The 18406-nt window shown below is 32.4% G+C and overlaps 2 protein-coding genes across 3 annotated transcripts; one reads left to right on the plus strand and one right to left on the minus strand.

Moving 5' to 3' along the window:
- The first annotated feature begins 3098 nt into the window (after positions 1–3098).
- LOC118047504 (G-type lectin S-receptor-like serine/threonine-protein kinase At4g27290) lies at positions 3099–6999 on the plus strand. The gene is made up of 8 exons (XM_035056810.2): positions 3099–4624; positions 4832–4966; positions 5164–5324; positions 5396–5606; positions 5704–5941; positions 6058–6208; positions 6391–6692; positions 6793–6999. Exons 1-8 carry the CDS (start codon positions 3352–3354, stop codon positions 6875–6877), a joined length of 2556 nt encoding a protein of 851 aa, XP_034912701.1. The 5' UTR covers positions 3099–3351; the 3' UTR covers positions 6878–6999.
- A 4001-nt stretch (positions 7000–11000) lies between these two features.
- Positions 11001–18269, minus strand: LOC118047510 (G-type lectin S-receptor-like serine/threonine-protein kinase At4g27290). Of its 2 annotated transcripts, XM_035056820.2 has the most exons (9): positions 18189–18269; positions 17959–18007; positions 13116–14484; positions 12804–12923; positions 12527–12684; positions 12235–12445; positions 11880–12117; positions 11641–11791; positions 11001–11524 (listed from the first exon to the last, which is right to left on the minus strand). In XM_035056820.2, exons 3-9 carry the CDS (start codon positions 14404–14406, stop codon positions 11219–11221), a joined length of 2475 nt encoding a protein of 824 aa, XP_034912711.1. In that variant the 5' UTR covers positions 14407–14484; positions 17959–18007; positions 18189–18269; the 3' UTR covers positions 11001–11218. The 2 variants fall into 2 exon arrangements, with proteins under 2 accessions (XP_034912711.1, XP_034912713.1); XM_035056822.1 differs by lacking the exons at positions 17959–18007; positions 18189–18269 and having other exon boundaries at positions 13116–13451; positions 13714–13891.
- Between the last annotated feature and the right edge of the window lie 137 nt (positions 18270–18406).

The following is an 18406-nucleotide window of genomic DNA, read 5'->3' on the forward strand; positions in this document are numbered from 1 at the left end:
AGGTCAACAGTCAAAACAAGACTTTACAAACACCTCCCCCAGACTAATTAGCCAATTTCGGCTGCAGCAGTCTCTGACTTTGTTAAATAGTAAAGACGACTTTACTTAAGGTAACTTCATCGTGTGGTTCCTCAGGGGCTTAGAAAATTGGTTGGTTCTTGTTGTAATTTTTATTTTTTAAAGAGTTTTTAAATTATTTTTTCATTTAAAAAATATTAAATTAATATATTAATTTTTTTTAATAATTTTGATATGTTAATATTAAAAATAAAAAAATTTAAATATATATATATTTTTAATTAAAAAATACTTCTCACTACATTACTAAACAAATGGATCATCATATTAAATTCATGTGTACTTGAAAAGCCATAATTAGTTCACTTTTAAGATTAATATTCTCGGACTTGTAAAATATATAGGTTATGAGTTCTTACTATTAATAAAAACTAAAACTAGTTGGGAAATTATATTCACTAAAAAAATATAATGAATTTTTTTCCCTTCGCATAAAAAAAAAACATATAACTAGTTATTGAAGATATTAAAATCCTTTCATGAGGCCATTAATCATTTTTAAATTTATCGCCGTCATCTCAAAAGCACAATGATAAGATCAAAAAGCTTTTAAAATAAAATATTTAAATACTTTAAAGATTTTTTTTTTGTTATTGTTATTATCACGTAAGATGATAAGCAATTTTTTATTTAGATAAATATGAAAAAAAAATCAAAAGTATAATAAAACGACCAAAATTAAAACTAGTATTAAAAGGATTTTTCATCTTTTCCCAAAGATTTTTTTTTTATATGTTAGCATGTTTGATAAGGGGTAATTTGGTATTTTGCTAAAGAAAAGACAAAAACATGTGACACGGCCAGAGATGTGTGAGAGGCACCTGCTCACTTTAGATGGTGCATGCGACATCTTGTTTTGTTGGAAGTGCAGTCACATTTTTTTTCTCTCAATGTGTCGCGTGTCTCTGGTGATGGTTCAATTTGTCGCCGATGAACTTTTTCCCCCTTGTTTTCTATCTTCTCCCTTAAAAATTATAACTTGACCCTCTTGGTTATTGGTATTTCAATTTTATTCCTTATTCTTTGGATTTTTAATTTTTTTTTCTTTGCCATTTTGCAGAAGTTTTATTTCTTTTCAATTTCATCTTTCAATCCCATTTTATCAAATATTATATTCTCTAACTTGGTCTTTATTCTTTGAATTTCTATTTTTTTTTCCTTGGCCCTTATATAAAAGTTTTATTGGTTTTCAATTTCATCATTCAATCTAAATTGATGGTATTATGTTTTCCAATTTGGTTCTCATTGTTTTCATTTCTATTTTTTTTCTTGGTTCTTTTGTAAAAGTTATTATTCTTTTCAATTTCACCCTTCAATCAAAACATTATTTTTTATTTTTATATCAATTTTGATCCCCATTCTTTTGAATATTTTTTGGTCCTTTTACTAAATTGATTTTTATTTTTGAATTTCACCATTCAATCAAATATAAGATTTACTTTATTTTTCAATTTTTATCCTCATTCTTTTAATTGCTATCATTTAAAATCCTTTTGTATAAATATTTTTTTTTCAATGTCATCGTTTAATAATTAATTAATTGATAATTGAATTTCATGGTTTTTCTAGATTGAGTGTTTGGGGTTTAATGATCCAGGTCATGGATTTAAAAAGTTAGCATAATTTTCATTTTTTTTTTAAAAATAACCTTTATAATCCTCTTTATTTTTTTAGCGAGTTATTTCAATCTCATAATTTAGACCATGAGTTTAACAAGATATCTCATGTTGGATCGACCCTAATTACCATGATTAAAAGTTTGTCATATTAACTTGAGATGACCAAGACTATTTTTTTTTTACTCAATTTCAACCTTTAACATCATTTTTGCGCACACATATAAAAAATATAATCCGGCCATATAGCGGTGAAGTGCGAATACCTAGACTAGTTATATCTAACAACCTACCATCATAAAATATGATATGTAATTGAAGGGGATAATTACACTATTAATTCAACATCTTTTCTTGTGCTAGAACTTTGAATTTTTGTTTGTTTGGCCACAACATTTATTTTTTTGAAATCTTTCAATCAAGTACTTTCGTCTATTTTTCTTTGACTTTAACTTGCTGTTAGTACATAAACTTTAGTTTTATCTCAATAGAGTAAATAAAATTTAATCATTCTCATGATACACATTTGCTTACATGAATGAAGTAATTCCATCCATTTTTCGTTTTTTAAACAAACTGATATTATATTCAATCAATGAGAGTATTAAATTCAAATAAATATTTTAAGAAGAAATGACTTTTAATCAATAGTAATCTAGTTAAGTTTTACATTAAGGCTAAAAACTACTTTATGATTAATAAAAACTAATAATTTAATTATTAATACAAAATAAAAATTTATTATTTTAATCAAAGAAACTAAAATTCATATAATTGAAAATTAGAAAAATAACAGGTTTTTATATAAGTATTCAATTTTGAAACAATTAAAAAGTCAAGTGTACACAAATGAAAAGGAATATAGCTCATATATACTTGATTAAATATTTTTTTTTTATTAATATGGTTGTCCGAGCCAGCTTGCCTGTACTTCAACTAATTCCACGAGCCTTGAAGTTAACAACCATGTAAGCATCTAGTGGCCCTGAGATTTGTGGGACTTGAACTTGTGACCTTTAAGGAGCAAACCTAGGGTTTGACTAATTAAACTATATCTTTTAGGTTATTAAATAAATATTAATTAAGCCATAAATGGTAGGCAGATCCGGTTCATACTGCCATATTATATAATGAGAATTAATAATATACATCGGGTTCATTCCTGATAGCAAAAGCCAAACTAATCGACTTACATTGAACAACAAAATTGTCTCATAGGTTAAAGAGGACGACTTGTTTTTTTATGTGAATTAAAAATTTCTTGTCGGCTTCTTTGTTTCCGCTATAAGTCTAGAATCTCAGCCTAAGGTATCGGGTCAAAAAGGAAACCTGATAATATGATCTTTGATTTTCAACATGGTATTATATCATATTGTCAATGGAAGATTCTATGATTCATTGACATTACAAAGGAAGAGTAATACATTTCTAACAGTGCATCTGTCATTTGATCACAGCATTGTTCAACACTACGATTTTAGTTTCCATAATTAGGACAAATTTAGCTGTTCCTGGAAGGGAACGAGTATTATGTTGCAAGTTTGTGTAAAATACACAAGGATTTTGCAAAGTTAAAGAGTATTATTGGTCTAGACTAGTGGTTATCATGTGCAACATAGAAAGCGAAAGCACAGAATGAAACCTGCTGAGAAAATCAATGGAAAGATTTAGAGTTATCGTTTTGTGCACCTTCCTCTTGATTTCCGATGTGAAAATCTCTGCCATATCGGACACTCTTGCTCCTGGCCAGTCCATAAAAGATGGAGAATCTGTAGTTTCAGCCGATGGAAGTTTTGGGCTGGGATTTTTTAGCCCAGGAAGTTCAAGTAATAGATACTTGGGGATATCGTACAATAAAATAACCCCTGGAACTGTTGTTTGGGTGGCCAACAGAGAACAACCACTCGTGGATCGGCTAGGAGTACTAAATGTAACTGGTCAAGGAGTTCTCGTCCTGTTCAATAGCACTAATTATGCTGTTTGGTCATCTAATGTCTCAAGAACTGCCCAGAACCCTGTTGTACAGCTCTTGGATTCGGGAAATCTTGCCGTGAAAGATGGAAACGACAACAGCCCGGATAACTTTTTGTGGCAAAGCTTTGATTATCCGAGTGAAACCTTACTTCCAGGCATGAAGTGGGGAAAAAATTTGGTGACTGGTCTTGATAGGTATATATCATCTTGGAAGAGTGAAGATGATCCTGCTCGAGGTGATTTTACATTTCGGTTGGATCCTCGCGGATATAACCAAATGCTGCTTATAAAGGGTCTTACAATTTTATATAGAACTGGCATATGGAACGGTTTCCGTTGGGGAGGAGTCCCTGAAACGATATCGAATACTGTTTATGGAGAACAATTTGTTTCAACTGCCACTGAGTCCTATTACACGTTTGATCTTCTAAGCAGTTCAGTTCCATCAAGGTTGGTGATCAATCCTGCCGGCATACCACAGCGTCTCACATGGATAACTCAAACTAATCTTTGGGGATCTTACTCTGTAGTGCAGATTGATCAGTGTGACACTTATTCCTTGTGTGGTGCCAACGGTATTTGCAGCAACAGTAATGGAGCTGTCTGTTCCTGCTTGGAAAGTTTCATACCAAGAACTCCTGAGAGCTGGAATAAACAAGATTGGACTGGAGGTTGTGTTAGACGAACTCAGCTTGGTTGTAAAAATGGAGATGGATTTCTGCAGCTCACTGGTGTCAAATTGCCAGACATGTCTGATTCCTGGGTGAATACTAGCATGAGCCTAGTTGAATGCAGCAATATGTGCCTTTCAAACTGCTCGTGTGTGGCCTATGGAAATTCAGATATTAGAAGAGGAGCAAGTGGCTGCTACCTTTGGTTTGGTGACCTCAGGGACACTAAACATCTTCCGCTTGGTGGGCAGGATCTCTACATACGAATGGCTGCTTCAGAACTAAGTATGTTTCCTTACTTCATCATATTTTTAGTCTTTCTTCTGCTTTATTTTCTGTTTAAGAATTACTTATGATGCGAGCATCTAAAACTAATTTTGAAAGATGTAAGAACAGGATAAATCTTGCAAGTATGGAGTCATCCACTGACAGCTTATATTCGAACTTGTCAGGCTGTCTACTTAATAGTCTTCTACTCTTCCAATGTTTCAGGTAGTTACGAAAAGAAGAAAAGTTCGAGTAAGAGGAAGCGACGGAGGATCATTATTGGCACATTGATTTCTGCTGTGGTCTTGCTTGTACTTGGATTCATGTTGTACATGAGGAGAAGAAGGAAGACAAGACAAGGTAAACAAAGGTTGTTGATTTTGTATCACAAATTAAACAGGATTAGCATGCAAATAAAGGATTAAATGAGATCAAATGCCAATTTCGTAACAAAGTCAGTTGTTGCTTGACTGTGGATACCGACCCTAATTAAAGATTTAACTCATTTTGTTTCTAAAAAGTAATTGTTAACGGCTAATTAATCTTGAACTATTTAGCCCTCACGTCAAGCATCCGCTTGGATACTTTGAAGGATGAGAGCGGCAGGAAGGATGGTATGGAGTTACCGGCATTCGATTTTATTACTATAAAGAATGCCACAGATTACTTTTCATACAATAACAAACTGGGAGAAGGTGGTTTTGGATCTGTATACAAGGTAAAATTGCATCATACTGCCAATATAAGTTAATTCAAGGGTGGGTTTGTTGACTTTTGTTGAACATTCAGGGAACATTGACCGATGGACAAGAAATAGCAGTGAAAAGGCTTTCAAAGAATTCTGGACAAGGACTGAGAGAGTTCAAAAATGAAGTTATATTGATTGCCAAGCTTCAGCACCGCAATCTTGTAAAGCTTCTTGGTTGTTGCATTGAAGGAGATGAAAGAATGTTAATCTACGAGTACATGCCAAATAAAAGCTTGGACAACTTTATATTCGGTTCGTTCTGCTGTAAACATGGATATTTCGTCTTTTCTCCTTGCATTATAGTTTCAATAAGCCATGATTGGACTAATTTTGTTGAGGAATTTTTCAGATAAAAAAAGCCGAAACCTACTTGATTGGCAAACACACATGAACATAATAGGCGGCATTGCAAGAGGGCTTCTTTATCTTCACCAAGACTCCAGATTGAGGATTATCCATAGGGATCTCAAAGCCAGCAATGTGCTTCTGGACAATTCTATGAACCCAAAAATATCAGATTTTGGCATGGCCAGAATATTTGGGGGAGATCAAATAGAGGCCAATACTAATAGGATCGTGGGAACCTAGTATGTATACCAGCACTTTGTTACACCATTCATTCTGTTTTCCCTCTTCTTTTCTTTCAGCGGCCAAGAAAGAAAATGAAATGAAGTTTAATTTTACTTTTCAATGTTGTTTCCAGTGGCTATATCTCTCCCGAGTATGCAGTCGATGGGCTCTTCTCAATCAAATCTGACGTCTTTAGCTTTGGTGTTTTAGTACTCGAGATAGTGAGTGGGGAGAAAAACAGAGGATTTTACCACCCTGATCACAACCACAACCTTCTTGGGCATGTAAGTATAAACAGTGATATGAAAGATGTCAAGTTGCATTTTCAATTCTGCTAAGACCTCTCCAAATGATATGACATGTTTTTGGCAATGTTTCTTTACTCTTTTTTTTTTTTGGGGGGAATTAGCTCAATTCATGTAGTAGGAGAACGAATTTGAAGAACTTATTCTCTAATATGTTGCAGGCATGGAAACTGTGGAATGAAGGGAGGCCATTGGAGCTGATGAATATAACGATTGATGACTCTTCTTCTATATCTGAAATCCTAAGACACATTCAGGTTGGTCTTTTATGCGTGCAACAACGACCCGATGATAGGCCAAGCATGTCAACTGTGGTAGTAATGTTGAGCAGTGAGATCTCACTGCCTCAGCCAAAACAGCCTGGTTTTTACACAGAAAGAAATTTTCCTGAACCGGAGACTTCATCAAGCAGTATTCGATCAGCTTCTAGGAATAACATCAGCTTCACAGTGTTTGAACCGCGGTAGACATTACTTGACCAAAAAAGATTGTCCTCTAGAACACATCCTTCCCTGTTGTAATCTTCAACAAAATACTAAATGCATGTAACTTCTCTTTTGCAGCAGCAAAAACAAAGGATCGTTATATCGTCTTCCTGAAAGAAATTCTCATTTTAATTGCTATGATCGAAGAACTAGTTCTATTTGATGCTATGGACCTGGGGTTGGGGCATAGCAACTGTATTTTGCTTCTTCTTTTTTCTTGAGCTTTTCATTTGTATAAAGTATATTTTTCTTGCAGCATATGTAAATAATATATTCTTGGCTTAAGTTTGAATTTTGGAAATAATTTGAGTATAAATCCCCATTTTAAGCATATAATGTCAAAAGAAATCAGATATTTCTTGACGTAACTAGAAGATTTCTTGCTTTCTGTCCAAGCACCCCTGCTAAGCTACTACCTAACCCAAATTCCGTGTTGACTAAGGAATCAAATTTAACAGACAACGTTCTAGGTTTCTAATTAGTCAAGAATAACAAATATACTAAAGGAGTAATTTCCCAGTAGCCATAGAACGTCTATGGCATTAGCTAAAAAAAGTGGTTGCATTTGAATCAAGGTTGTTTTGGTATTTTCAATGCATTAATCATTATTAATTTGTTTATGGTATTTTCATTTATTCAACATTTTAATGAGCAGTAAAATAACCAAAATAGTTCCAAGAGTAAAAAAAAAAAAAAAAAATTATTTCAGATAGAGATATTTATGTATTTTTTTTTTTTGATACACAAAGCAATTATACATGTTTCCTCAGATTCAAGAAAATTAATTCATTGGGATTATGGGTGTTAAGGTTCTTTAATCCTGGTTTTTTTTGTTAATTGTTGGTTTGATTAAGGGTGATGATGTAATTTAACATTAAAATAAATTATTTTAATTGAAAAAAACTAATAGTGAGTGCACAACACGCGTTAGCATGTGGGAGTCTCCGTATACTTTGGGTGGTGTATGTAGAGACTCTTGGTGATAAAAAAAAAAAAAGAAGAAAAAAGACTTCGACCATGTCATTTTATTCATCGTCATCTCCTCTTCCATAATAGGTGGTACATGCAGTCAAAATATGGTTGATTTAACGTCAATGACCCCTTTTTTTTTTTTAATCTCTTCATTTCTCTCCTACCCCCAAAAAAGCACTATGATCCTTATTGTTATTGTTATTTCAAATTAAGTCATTTTACTTTTAATTTTAGTATTTTTATTTTTGTTAAAGTTTTATTTGTTTTTAATTTAACCTTAGTTTCTAATTTGTATATATAATATGTTTTGATTCAGTTCCTCTACTTTTAATTTTAATTTTTTTTCTTTGTTTTTTGTGAAAGTTTTTATTACTTTCAATTTTATCCTTAAAATCAAGTTTATGATTTTTTATTTTTTCAATGAGAATAATAATGATTTCAATTTGATCCCTTATCTTTTGATTTTTTATTGTTTTCCTTGGTCTTTTTGTCAAAGTTTTTGTAGTTTTCAATTCTATCTTTCAAATCAAGTCCAAATTTTTTTATTTTTTGATGGTGTGATGATCATAACAATAACAACAACAATAATGGTGGTGGTGGTGGTGCTGGTAATAATAATAATAATTATAGTTGTGATGATATATTTAGAACAACAATAATAATAATAAAAAAAAAACAGATTTTAATACCTGATCTAACTTTTTTTTTTTTGTCTGATGATTAAGATAATATTTGATATTATAGTAGCTGTTGTTTTTCAAAGTGTTTTTTTATTTGAAAATACATCAAAATAATGTTAATTTATTTTTGATATCATCATATAAAACTAATTAAAAAACATAAAAAAACTAATATAAAGCAAAAAAACATTATTTTTTTTAAAAGCACGGCCACACTACTTAAACAAACACTTCCTAAAAGGCTATTTGAAACCATGTTTCAAATGGTGTTTTGCTAAATTTTAATTTTTTTTTAATATTTTTAAATCATTTTAATATGTTAATATTAATAATAATTTTTTTTTTTAAAAATTATTTTAATATATTTTAAAATAAAAAATACTGGCAAATATATGCAAATACTTTCTTGAATAAATTTATTTGCTGCTTTGATTTGACAGTAAACCCGATAATGGAGCTGGGCTTCATGCTTAATGGGTGATGGATACTCTATTGTTGTTGGAATTGTTTTTCTAATTTTGATTTGGGCTTAGGATGTTTTGTTTCACGAATTTGGATGATGGTAAGGTTTGACACTAAAACTTTTTTCTTCTTCTTCTTCTTTTTTTAACTTCTAGTTAAATTATCAACATCTACCTTCAATAATTGAAGCCTAAGCTTTCTTTAAGTATTATTTTTGAATTCGCCAACATTAATTTTTTTACTTGTTTAAAAAACTGTTGTATCTTTTTAAACAAGTGGGATTAGGTGAACTCGTGTTAGCTATTCATTAGTTACCATACAGGAACTTTCTTTTCTTACATTTTAATAATTGCTATCTATAAATCAGATCAATTAATTTTAATATAAAAAAATGTCAAGGTTTTATTAACAAGTTTTTTTTAGTAAAAAACAACTTGGACTGTCCTTAAAATATAGATTGACTAAAATGATTTTTAAGATAATATTTTTTAAGAAAAATATTGAAACTAAAACATATTGGTTTAACCCAATCAACCCAAATTAACCTACAAAATCCACAATCTAGATTATAGGATTGGGATAACTTAATAGAAAAAAAAATCAAAATAAATTATGAAACTCAATTCTCAATCAATCCAATATTGAAAGATGAAATTGAAAAAAAATTAAATTAAAAATAAAAATAAAAAGCAAATAACTTGAGTCAATCCAAGTTAATCTGTTAAACTCACAATTTGGTGATTGAGATAACTTCATAGAAAGTAAATCAAAACAAATTATAAAGCTCAATTCCCAATAAATCTAATATTGAAGGATGAAATTGAAAAATAAAATAATTAAATGAAAGACACAAAAGAATACACGAATCAACCTAGATAACCCGCTAAACCCGTAACCCAAGTAATGAGACCAAGATAACTTTATAGAAAACAAATAAAAAGAAATTATGAAACTTAATTCTAAATAAATCAAATATGGAAGTATGCGATTTGGGAAGGAAATCAACTAAAAAGGACAATTTTTTTTTGAAACTTAACCCGCCAAACCCGCGACCTAGGTACCCGAGTTAATCCGAGTTAACCCACCAAACTCGTAATCCAAGCAATGAGATCAAGATAACTTTATAGAAAGCAAATAAAAAAAATTATGAAACCTAATTCTAAATCAAACAAATATGGAAGGATGAGATTTGGGAAGAAAATCCACTAAAAAGGATAAAAAAACAAAATTTAACCCGCTAAACCCGCGACCCGGGTATCCGAGTCGACCCGTCAAACCCGTGATCTAGGTAATGAGATCAATATAGCCTCATAAAAAATAAATAAAAAGAAATTATAAAGCCTAATTCCAAATAAACCAAATGTAAAATGATGAAATTTAGAAAGAAAATCAACTAAAAAAAGGATAAACAAACCAAAGTTAAACTAGATTAACTAAACTCACAATCTGAATCATGAGACTATAAATAAACTGATTGAAAGGATAAATTGAAAAAATAAAAACAACCTTAAAATAGCAAAAAAAAAAATTAAGAAAATAAATAGAAATAACAGTGTTATATAAGGAGGGAACAATGAATTCCTCTCCTCAATTAGTAGCATATTGTTAATATTTTAAAAAAATTATTTAATTAATTATAACTTAATTTATAGAAATACACAAAATGTACAGCAAAAATTATATATATTCACCTCTGTGTTTTTCTGTTTTTCTGTAATATTTTATTTTCAAGTTTGCTTCCTTCTTTTTCATACCGGACCCATCACTATCATCCTGATCTTTTCATGCAATAAATAATTGAAGTGGAAAGAAATATTTAAATTCCGAACTGTCAATACGGGGCTTGATCAGATTTGAAAGTCTCTCATGCAACCTGAATCCATGGTTATCAACTTGTACAACACAAAAGATGGAAAAGAAGGAAATTTATTTGAGCTGCCAGGTGGGATTAAAAAATTGATCACCCGACAGGCTGTTCAATTGACAAGGAGCAGTTAACTGTCTTCTCCACATGTCCAAAGGTCTACCACGTGAATCTGCAAAGACTTTCTTCAGGTGTCTGCCTCCTGCACAAGTTCTTGCTATACCAGTTAGGTGATATCAGTTTCTGATATACCCATGTCCACAAGGTTTCAACAAAGCAAGAAGTTTGCCGTCAGTTTGATTCAAGAATTCAAAAGAAAAGACAGAGTTCAAGGATTTCAAAAACCATATCATACATATTTTCGAATAACAAGTAACAAAATATATACGTATGTATTTATAATCCTAAGTAAGCTCTAAATCCCTGCACAGATAACCAGAAAATCTTAACAGTGTTGACACAGAGAGATTATCACTGCATGAATGATTTTCTTTTGTCAAAAGTAACAGATATTTTAACCCCATTTCTACCGTGGCTCTAATAATGAAATGGTGATTTCGTTTTTTGTTGACGAATCGTTCTTGCTTGCGGAAGATTCTGCTTCAACCACGTTCCTTTCTGTAAAAAAACCAGGTTGCTTTGGTTGTGGCAACATCGTGTCACTGCCAAACATGAGAACCACTGTTGACATGGATGGCCTGTCGTCGGGTCGTTGCTGCACACACAAAAGAGCCACATGAATGCATCGCAGCACTTCAGAAAGAGCACAGGATTCACCTAGAATATCATCAATTAGTTCCAGTGGCCTCTCTTCCATCCACAATCTCCAAGCCTGAAACACATGAACAACATATATACGTCAGTTTGTTCGATCCCATTCACATATTTCCAGGCCATGAATATTATTAGCAGACTTCGGAGAGCTCATCTACAGCCCCCTGTGCGTACATGTCCAAGAAGATTGTGTTGATGATCTGGATGGTTAAATCCTCTGTTTTTCCTTCCACTCACTATCTCTAGCACTAAAACACCGAAGCTAAAGACATCTGATTTCACTGAGAAGAGCCCATCAATTGCATATTCAGGGGACATGTAACCACTGCAAAAAAGAGGAAGATTTTAGTAATAAAAAATAAAATATTAGACACAAGCCATGGAGAGGTTATGGTAACCTAGGCATACTTAACTATGTTCCTACAACTTTTTTTGTGTTTGCCTCGGTTTCATCCCCGCCAAACATTCTAGCCAGGCCAAAATCTGAAATCTTTGGGTTCATCTTACTATCTAGCAAAACGTTGCTGGCTTTAAGATCTCTATGGATAATCCTCAGCCTAGAGTCTTGATGAAGATAAAGAAGTCCTCTAGCAATTCCATTGATAATGTTGATGCGGTTATGCCAATCCAGTTCTTTCCTTCCTGATTCATCTGGAGAATTTCTGATGGAAGTTATATTTTATACCTAAATTCTCTTGCCAAAAAAACATAAAAATATGAATGATAAAGATTATGATAGAGCTGCTGTCACGCTGAGGAGATTCTAACCAAAAATGAAGTAGTCCAAGCTTTTATTGGGCATGTATTCGTAGATTAACATTCTTTCATCTCTTTCGACGCAACAGCCGAGAAGCTTTACAAGATTGCGGTGCTGAAGTTTAGCAATTAAGATTACTTCATTTTTGAACTCTTTCAGTCCTTGTCCAGAATCCTGTGAAAGTCTCTTCACAGCAATTTCCTGCCCCTCGTTCAAATTTCCCTGAAAGAATCACAAAAACACAAATTCGCTGACGCTACGTAAAATTTAATCTTAGAGAACATAAACTTAGCATGATATTACCTTATAAACAGTTCCGAAACCACCCTCTCCAAGCTTCTTGTCAATCGAAAAGTTCTCTGTGGCTTTAATAATAGTTTTCATATCAAATATTGGCAGCTCCATGACTTCGTTTTCATCTTCATCATTGCAATCTTTTTCCAGGCTATTTTTCGTCTTCGCTGTAAGAGAAGCAGATTTGATTGCACCAATATTTCAAGCATAACGACTTAAACATTTGACCTGATTTATCCTTCACATATTGCAATGTAGATAACACGCACCCACAACTAAGACTTACCTTTCTTTTTCCTGATGTAGAAGATTAATCCAATTGCAAGCATTGCTATGAAAATAACGGAGCCAAATATGATTCCCAGTAGCTTCTTGTCATTGGAGCTTCTTTCTGCCCCAATATTCCCTGAAGCAAAGAAAGAAAAAACATAATTAGTTAGCCAATTTTCTCCTTGTTTCTGCAAGTTTGACCCCTGGCGCTGCTTCTGCAAGGGTTTCTCAGCTAATCATTATCTCAATAGAATGTATAAAATATGGTCAATTGGAATGCTATAATCAAATCTATAAAGTAGGAAGAACATCAAGGAAGGATGGATACCTAGTTCTGAGGCAGCCACTCGGATATAGAGGTCCTGCCCACCATCAGAGAATTCTCTTATGTCAATCAAGGCACTAAACCAAAGGATGCAACCACTTCCTCCTCCTCTGACATCTGAGTTCGCATATGCCGTGCAAGAGCAATTGTTAGAACACAATTCGCCACATTTCTCAAGTCCAATGCTCTTATTAACCGACGCATAAGTCGTATCTGGCAATTTCACTCCTGCGTGCTTCAAAAACCCATCTCCTTTATCACAATCCAACAGAGTCCTTCGAGCACATCCATCAGTCCAATCTAGGAAACTCCAATCTCGAGGAGACTTGGGTTCAAATCCTTGCAAGCATGAACATACAGGAGATTTGTTAATGTTACAACTAGCATACGCACCGCAAAAGGCATAATTGTCACATTGATCAACTATCACAACATAATAAAGCACCCAACTATGCGACCTATCAATCCAGGTGAAGCGCTGTGAAACACCAGACGCATTCAGTACCATCCTTGAAAAAACGGAACTGTTCAGTAGCTCATATTTGTAATAAACGTATGTCTCATTTGATACGAATTCGTATGTGTATACTGGATTTCTCACCATTGCTTGAGCCCCAGTCCAACGAATGCCATTCCATGACCCTGCTCTAAACTGTGTTGCAGACCCTTTCTTAAGGACTAACTGTGGAACCCCATGAAGATCTATCTGAAATGTAAAGTCACCACGAGCAGGATCATCCGTGCTCTTCCAAGATGATAAAAACCAGTCAAAACCAGAGGCCAAGTTTCTTCCAAGCTTCATGCCTGGCAGCAAGGTATCACATGGATAATCAAAGCTCTGCCATAAATACTTGTCTGGGCCATCATCATTTCCATCTTCCACCACAAGGTTACCAGACTCCAAAAGCCTTGCATCTGGAATATTCTCTGCTGCTCTTGATGTATTTGATGCCCAAACAATTCCTTTGGTGCTATTGAGAAGAACAAGATTTCCTTGTGCAGTAACTTTTAGCACCCCCAAATGATCAAAAAGCGGTGCTTCTCTATTAGCTACCCACACAACAGTCCCCGTGGATATCTTCTTGTACCAAATTCCTAAATATCGATTTCTTGAACTACCTGGGCTGAAAAATCCAAGTTCAAAGCTTTCACCTGGTGAAACTATCGTCTGGCCATCACTGATGGGTTGACTAGGAGTTACAGTGTCCAGAGTAGTAGAGGTTCTTATGCTGGAGAGAACAAAAGAGCACAAGAAAAGCAGTCTTTCCAAAGGTTTTTTTGTGGTTCCTTTCATGGTAGATTGCTTCTGTTGCGAGACAGAATCACGTGTATTCAATCTGGACTAGGGAAAAATGATCAACTGAATTGTAACCTGGGCATTAATGGCGTGAAGGTGTTAGGTCCAATTTTGAAAGACATTCGAAAATATAATGAAGTTAGCTATGATTTATGTGTTGGAAAGTCTTAGATGTCTTTTTCTTGTATTTTCACATTTACACGACACATTTCAGCATGGACGACAACAGTGAATTTATCTTCTTGTCCTTCAAAAAACAAAAAACTGTAGGCTAAAGGTTGCGGATAGACTGTCTTTATAATGTAGCATTTTGATATATTTAAATTAATCAGGAAAAGTGTTTGCCTTTTAAATTGTATAGTAAATTATCATAAATATTATTAAGATTAATACATTATTAGGTGTCATTGAAGAGTAGATTATATTTGTTATCATTGAAGAGTAGATTATATTTTTATTAATAAAATATACAATAAAATAACTAATTTAACCTTGTATAGGTAAATGCCTAGGGATTTGTTTTTTATGTCTTGTATTTGAGGGAACTTTTATTATTGTATTGTTTTTTTTATTATTAACGTGGGTGTTTGGGCCAATTTGAGCGCACCTCGACTAATTTTCCAGGTTCTGAAGTTAACGACCATGTAAGTCTCTAGTGGCACTAAGATTTGTGGGACTCAAACTGATGATTTATAAGGAGCAAACCTATGATCTGACTAGTTGAGCTACATCCCTCCGGGTTTGTATTGTTGGTTTTTTTGTTGTATTGAATAAAGTGAGGGTTAGTTTTGTCTTTTAATAAATTAAAGGGATTTAAAAAAAATTCGCTGATGCATGCAAGACACATGTCAGTCGCTTCACCATCTTTGTACGATATATGCGGTTGATTCCAGCAATCAAATATATCATTTTAGAACGTCTTCAGATTCATCTCTGTGTCTTCCCCATGTAACGGTGATGCGTGTCGGTCTTTTTTATTTTTCCTCTCTCTCCCTCAATTTTTGTGCCCCACTTTTTATTTTCAAATCACCCCCTTAGCTTCTCTTTGTTCAAGATTTTGTCCCTAATCTTTTGTTGATATTTTTTTAAATCAGTTCCAATAACACAAGTTACCGGTCTAGTTTTCAATGAGGGATAATTAGTCAAATAGTCAATTCCTACTACCTCAGCTATTCTCTTTGTTTATGTGGAGGATTCAAAGTCCGGGCTCTTGCCTCCAAGTGGAAAATAGTCAGAGGCAGAAGACCATATCATTAATTGATGATCCCAGACAACGACATATTTAATTTGGTGGTTCTACGGCAGGTCGGCCACTCTCTGACTGCCCAGGACTTGATAATCTACGGTGTAATTAATTAAATGCATCGCCACCGTAAGCTAAACAATAAAATTTGCATGCGATGGGCTAAATGAAAAGTTCAGCCGGAATTTAAATGATACAGATCGACATGGATCCTGTCTAGCTAGCTTTTTAGCTGTTATGTTAAACATATAGGAATTTACGTAGCCTGAACTAATTCAGATTAGGAATAAAAAACAAAACATAAGTCATGAAAAGGGTCCAAGGAATCCTAATCATACTGTTTATTCTTAATAAAAATAGTCTGCCATCATTTGTTTTCAAACAAAAAGGCTTACAATGGTTTAAATAGGTCCCTCACTAACCTAAACTAAAAAGAAAAAAAAAAAAATACCCTGAGCAGATAAAAAAATAAAGGCAAAATCCATGCATATTTAACTAGTAAAATTAATAAAATCGAAAAAACAATATCTTCTAAGTTTAATTGAAAACATTGTAGAACAGAGTGATAAACCAGTCAAATCTCCATATAAAATTTAAGCACGATCCAGAACTTAGATAAAATATTATACCTAATTTCATTAAATTGATCATTCGGGGCATAAAAACCTTTTTCTTTGACTTGAAATTGTTTATATGGTTCATCAAAAGGTGTATTGGCCATTCCCGTAATCAAATTATAATAAATATTAGTTTGTTGGCTGAAAAATAGTTTTTTTTATATAGTTTTTATAGAAAATGAATTCCTAAAAATTAGATTATTTTTTGATATTTGGTAATGTTATGAAAAATAAATTAAAAAATATTGTCCAGTGTTTGATTATGCCATAAAACTGAACTGAAAAATAACTTATTAATTTTCTTTTTAAGTTTATTAAAAGAATAGAAATCAAAACTGACAAATGAAAAAGTTAAAAACTAAAAAAAAATAATCTAATTTCATAAATTATTTTAAATAAAATAAATAGAAATTAAAATAACGATGATTAAATTTGATGGATTAAAAAATTTCATTTAAGGAAAAAAAAATTACAATAAAAAACTAAGAACCGAAATTGATATAAAAATGTAAAAATTTTCAAATAAGCTGCTATTAAAATTCAGCAATTATTTGAACATTTTCAAAATGTTAAATTACCAACAGATAAAAATTTCATTGATTATTTTAAAAGGAAATAAAATCTGAAAGTCGGTGTCCCCTCTTTCTTCTTCTTTCTCATTTTAAACCCTGACCTCATTCCTTTAAATTTTTTGACAGTCCTTCTTTAAAATCCAGCCACCCAACTTTTTAGCGCTATTGCAACTTTCCTCTCTTGGTTTCGTTTCTTCTCTTTTGTTCATTAAATATTCTTTGAATCTGTAATTTTTGTTTAGCTTTCGATTAATTGTATTATTTATTTGAAGAAAGCAAAGTTTGCTTTTGGCACTGACGCGGAGACTAATAAAAACCCTAATAAATCCATTGAGGTAATTTCTTTTGACTAATAATTTATCTGTAATTGTTTTTAGTGATTAACTCACTGTTTCTAATATGCTTTTTCCGACTAATTATCTTGATTGTTTAGGATGATAAATGCATATTTTAAATGTGTTTCTTTGATTTTTTTTTTATTTTGATTGTGGATTTATTTATTTTTCATGATTTTTTGTTTATGTAATTATTGGCTTGAGAATCATAAAAACAAAAAAAGAAAAGAAAAGAAAACGCAGAAAGAAATGTCAATGGAATATTCTTTGCAATGTCAACGAAATAAAAAACCCCAAACAAGCAAGTTTTTGATGAAAGTATTCCATCATCAATTTTATTAGCATTGAAAAATATCAACGGAACCTTTACTATACGCTGACAAAATACTTCATAGGAATTTTTTAATTTTATGATAGTGTGGTTATTACTATCAAGTCTAGTTGAGTAATGGTTTTAATTTAAAGTATTTTTTAATTAGAAATATATTAAAATACTATTTTTTTTATATTTTAAAAATTATTTTCAAAATCAACACATTAAAACAATCTAAAAATATATAAAATATTTTTTTAAATTTAAAAAAATACTGTTTCAATCATGTTTTAAAATATACTCTACAAATAAGCGATCATAAAACTACGTGGATCCTTAATGATTTGCAAAACAAAAAAAAGCAGGAAAAGAATCGTTGAATCAGTTCAATGAAAAAAGAAAAAAAAACACAACGAATGCCCTAGTAACAATGAGACGAAATTGGTTTATAGGGAAAGGAATTCCTTACCTGAAACCCTAAAAGTGGTACAATTCTTGGAACAATGGCCATCCAGAATCTGCTGGGATGAAACAAACAAAATTAATAATAATTGAGAAGAGGCAGCAGAATCAGTAGGAGACAAAGCTAGCTTGCCTCCAATTTTTTATAACAGTTCCCACAGAAATATACGAAATTGGACACAAAGCCATTGAATCTTCTCTGCAAGGCATTAATGGTGAAGAAATTCCAAGACTCACCTTTTCATTATAGTCAAACATCTGTTGAGGAAAAAAAATGACAAATAGTGCAGCTTGTGCAAAAATGTAAAAATCTTCCAACTTTTTTTTTTTTCTTTTCCAGATCGCACTACAACCATGTATATAGCTGCCGGACTGGAAATGGGGTCGCGTTCACGTCTTGTCCGTTGTTTCTTGATAAGATGAGAATTCTATGGGTGATAATAAATGAGGAAATT

This window comes from Populus alba, chromosome 11 (genome assembly GCF_005239225.2).
Source record: "Populus alba chromosome 11, ASM523922v2, whole genome shotgun sequence".
NCBI lineage: Eukaryota > Viridiplantae > Streptophyta > Magnoliopsida > Malpighiales > Salicaceae > Populus > Populus alba.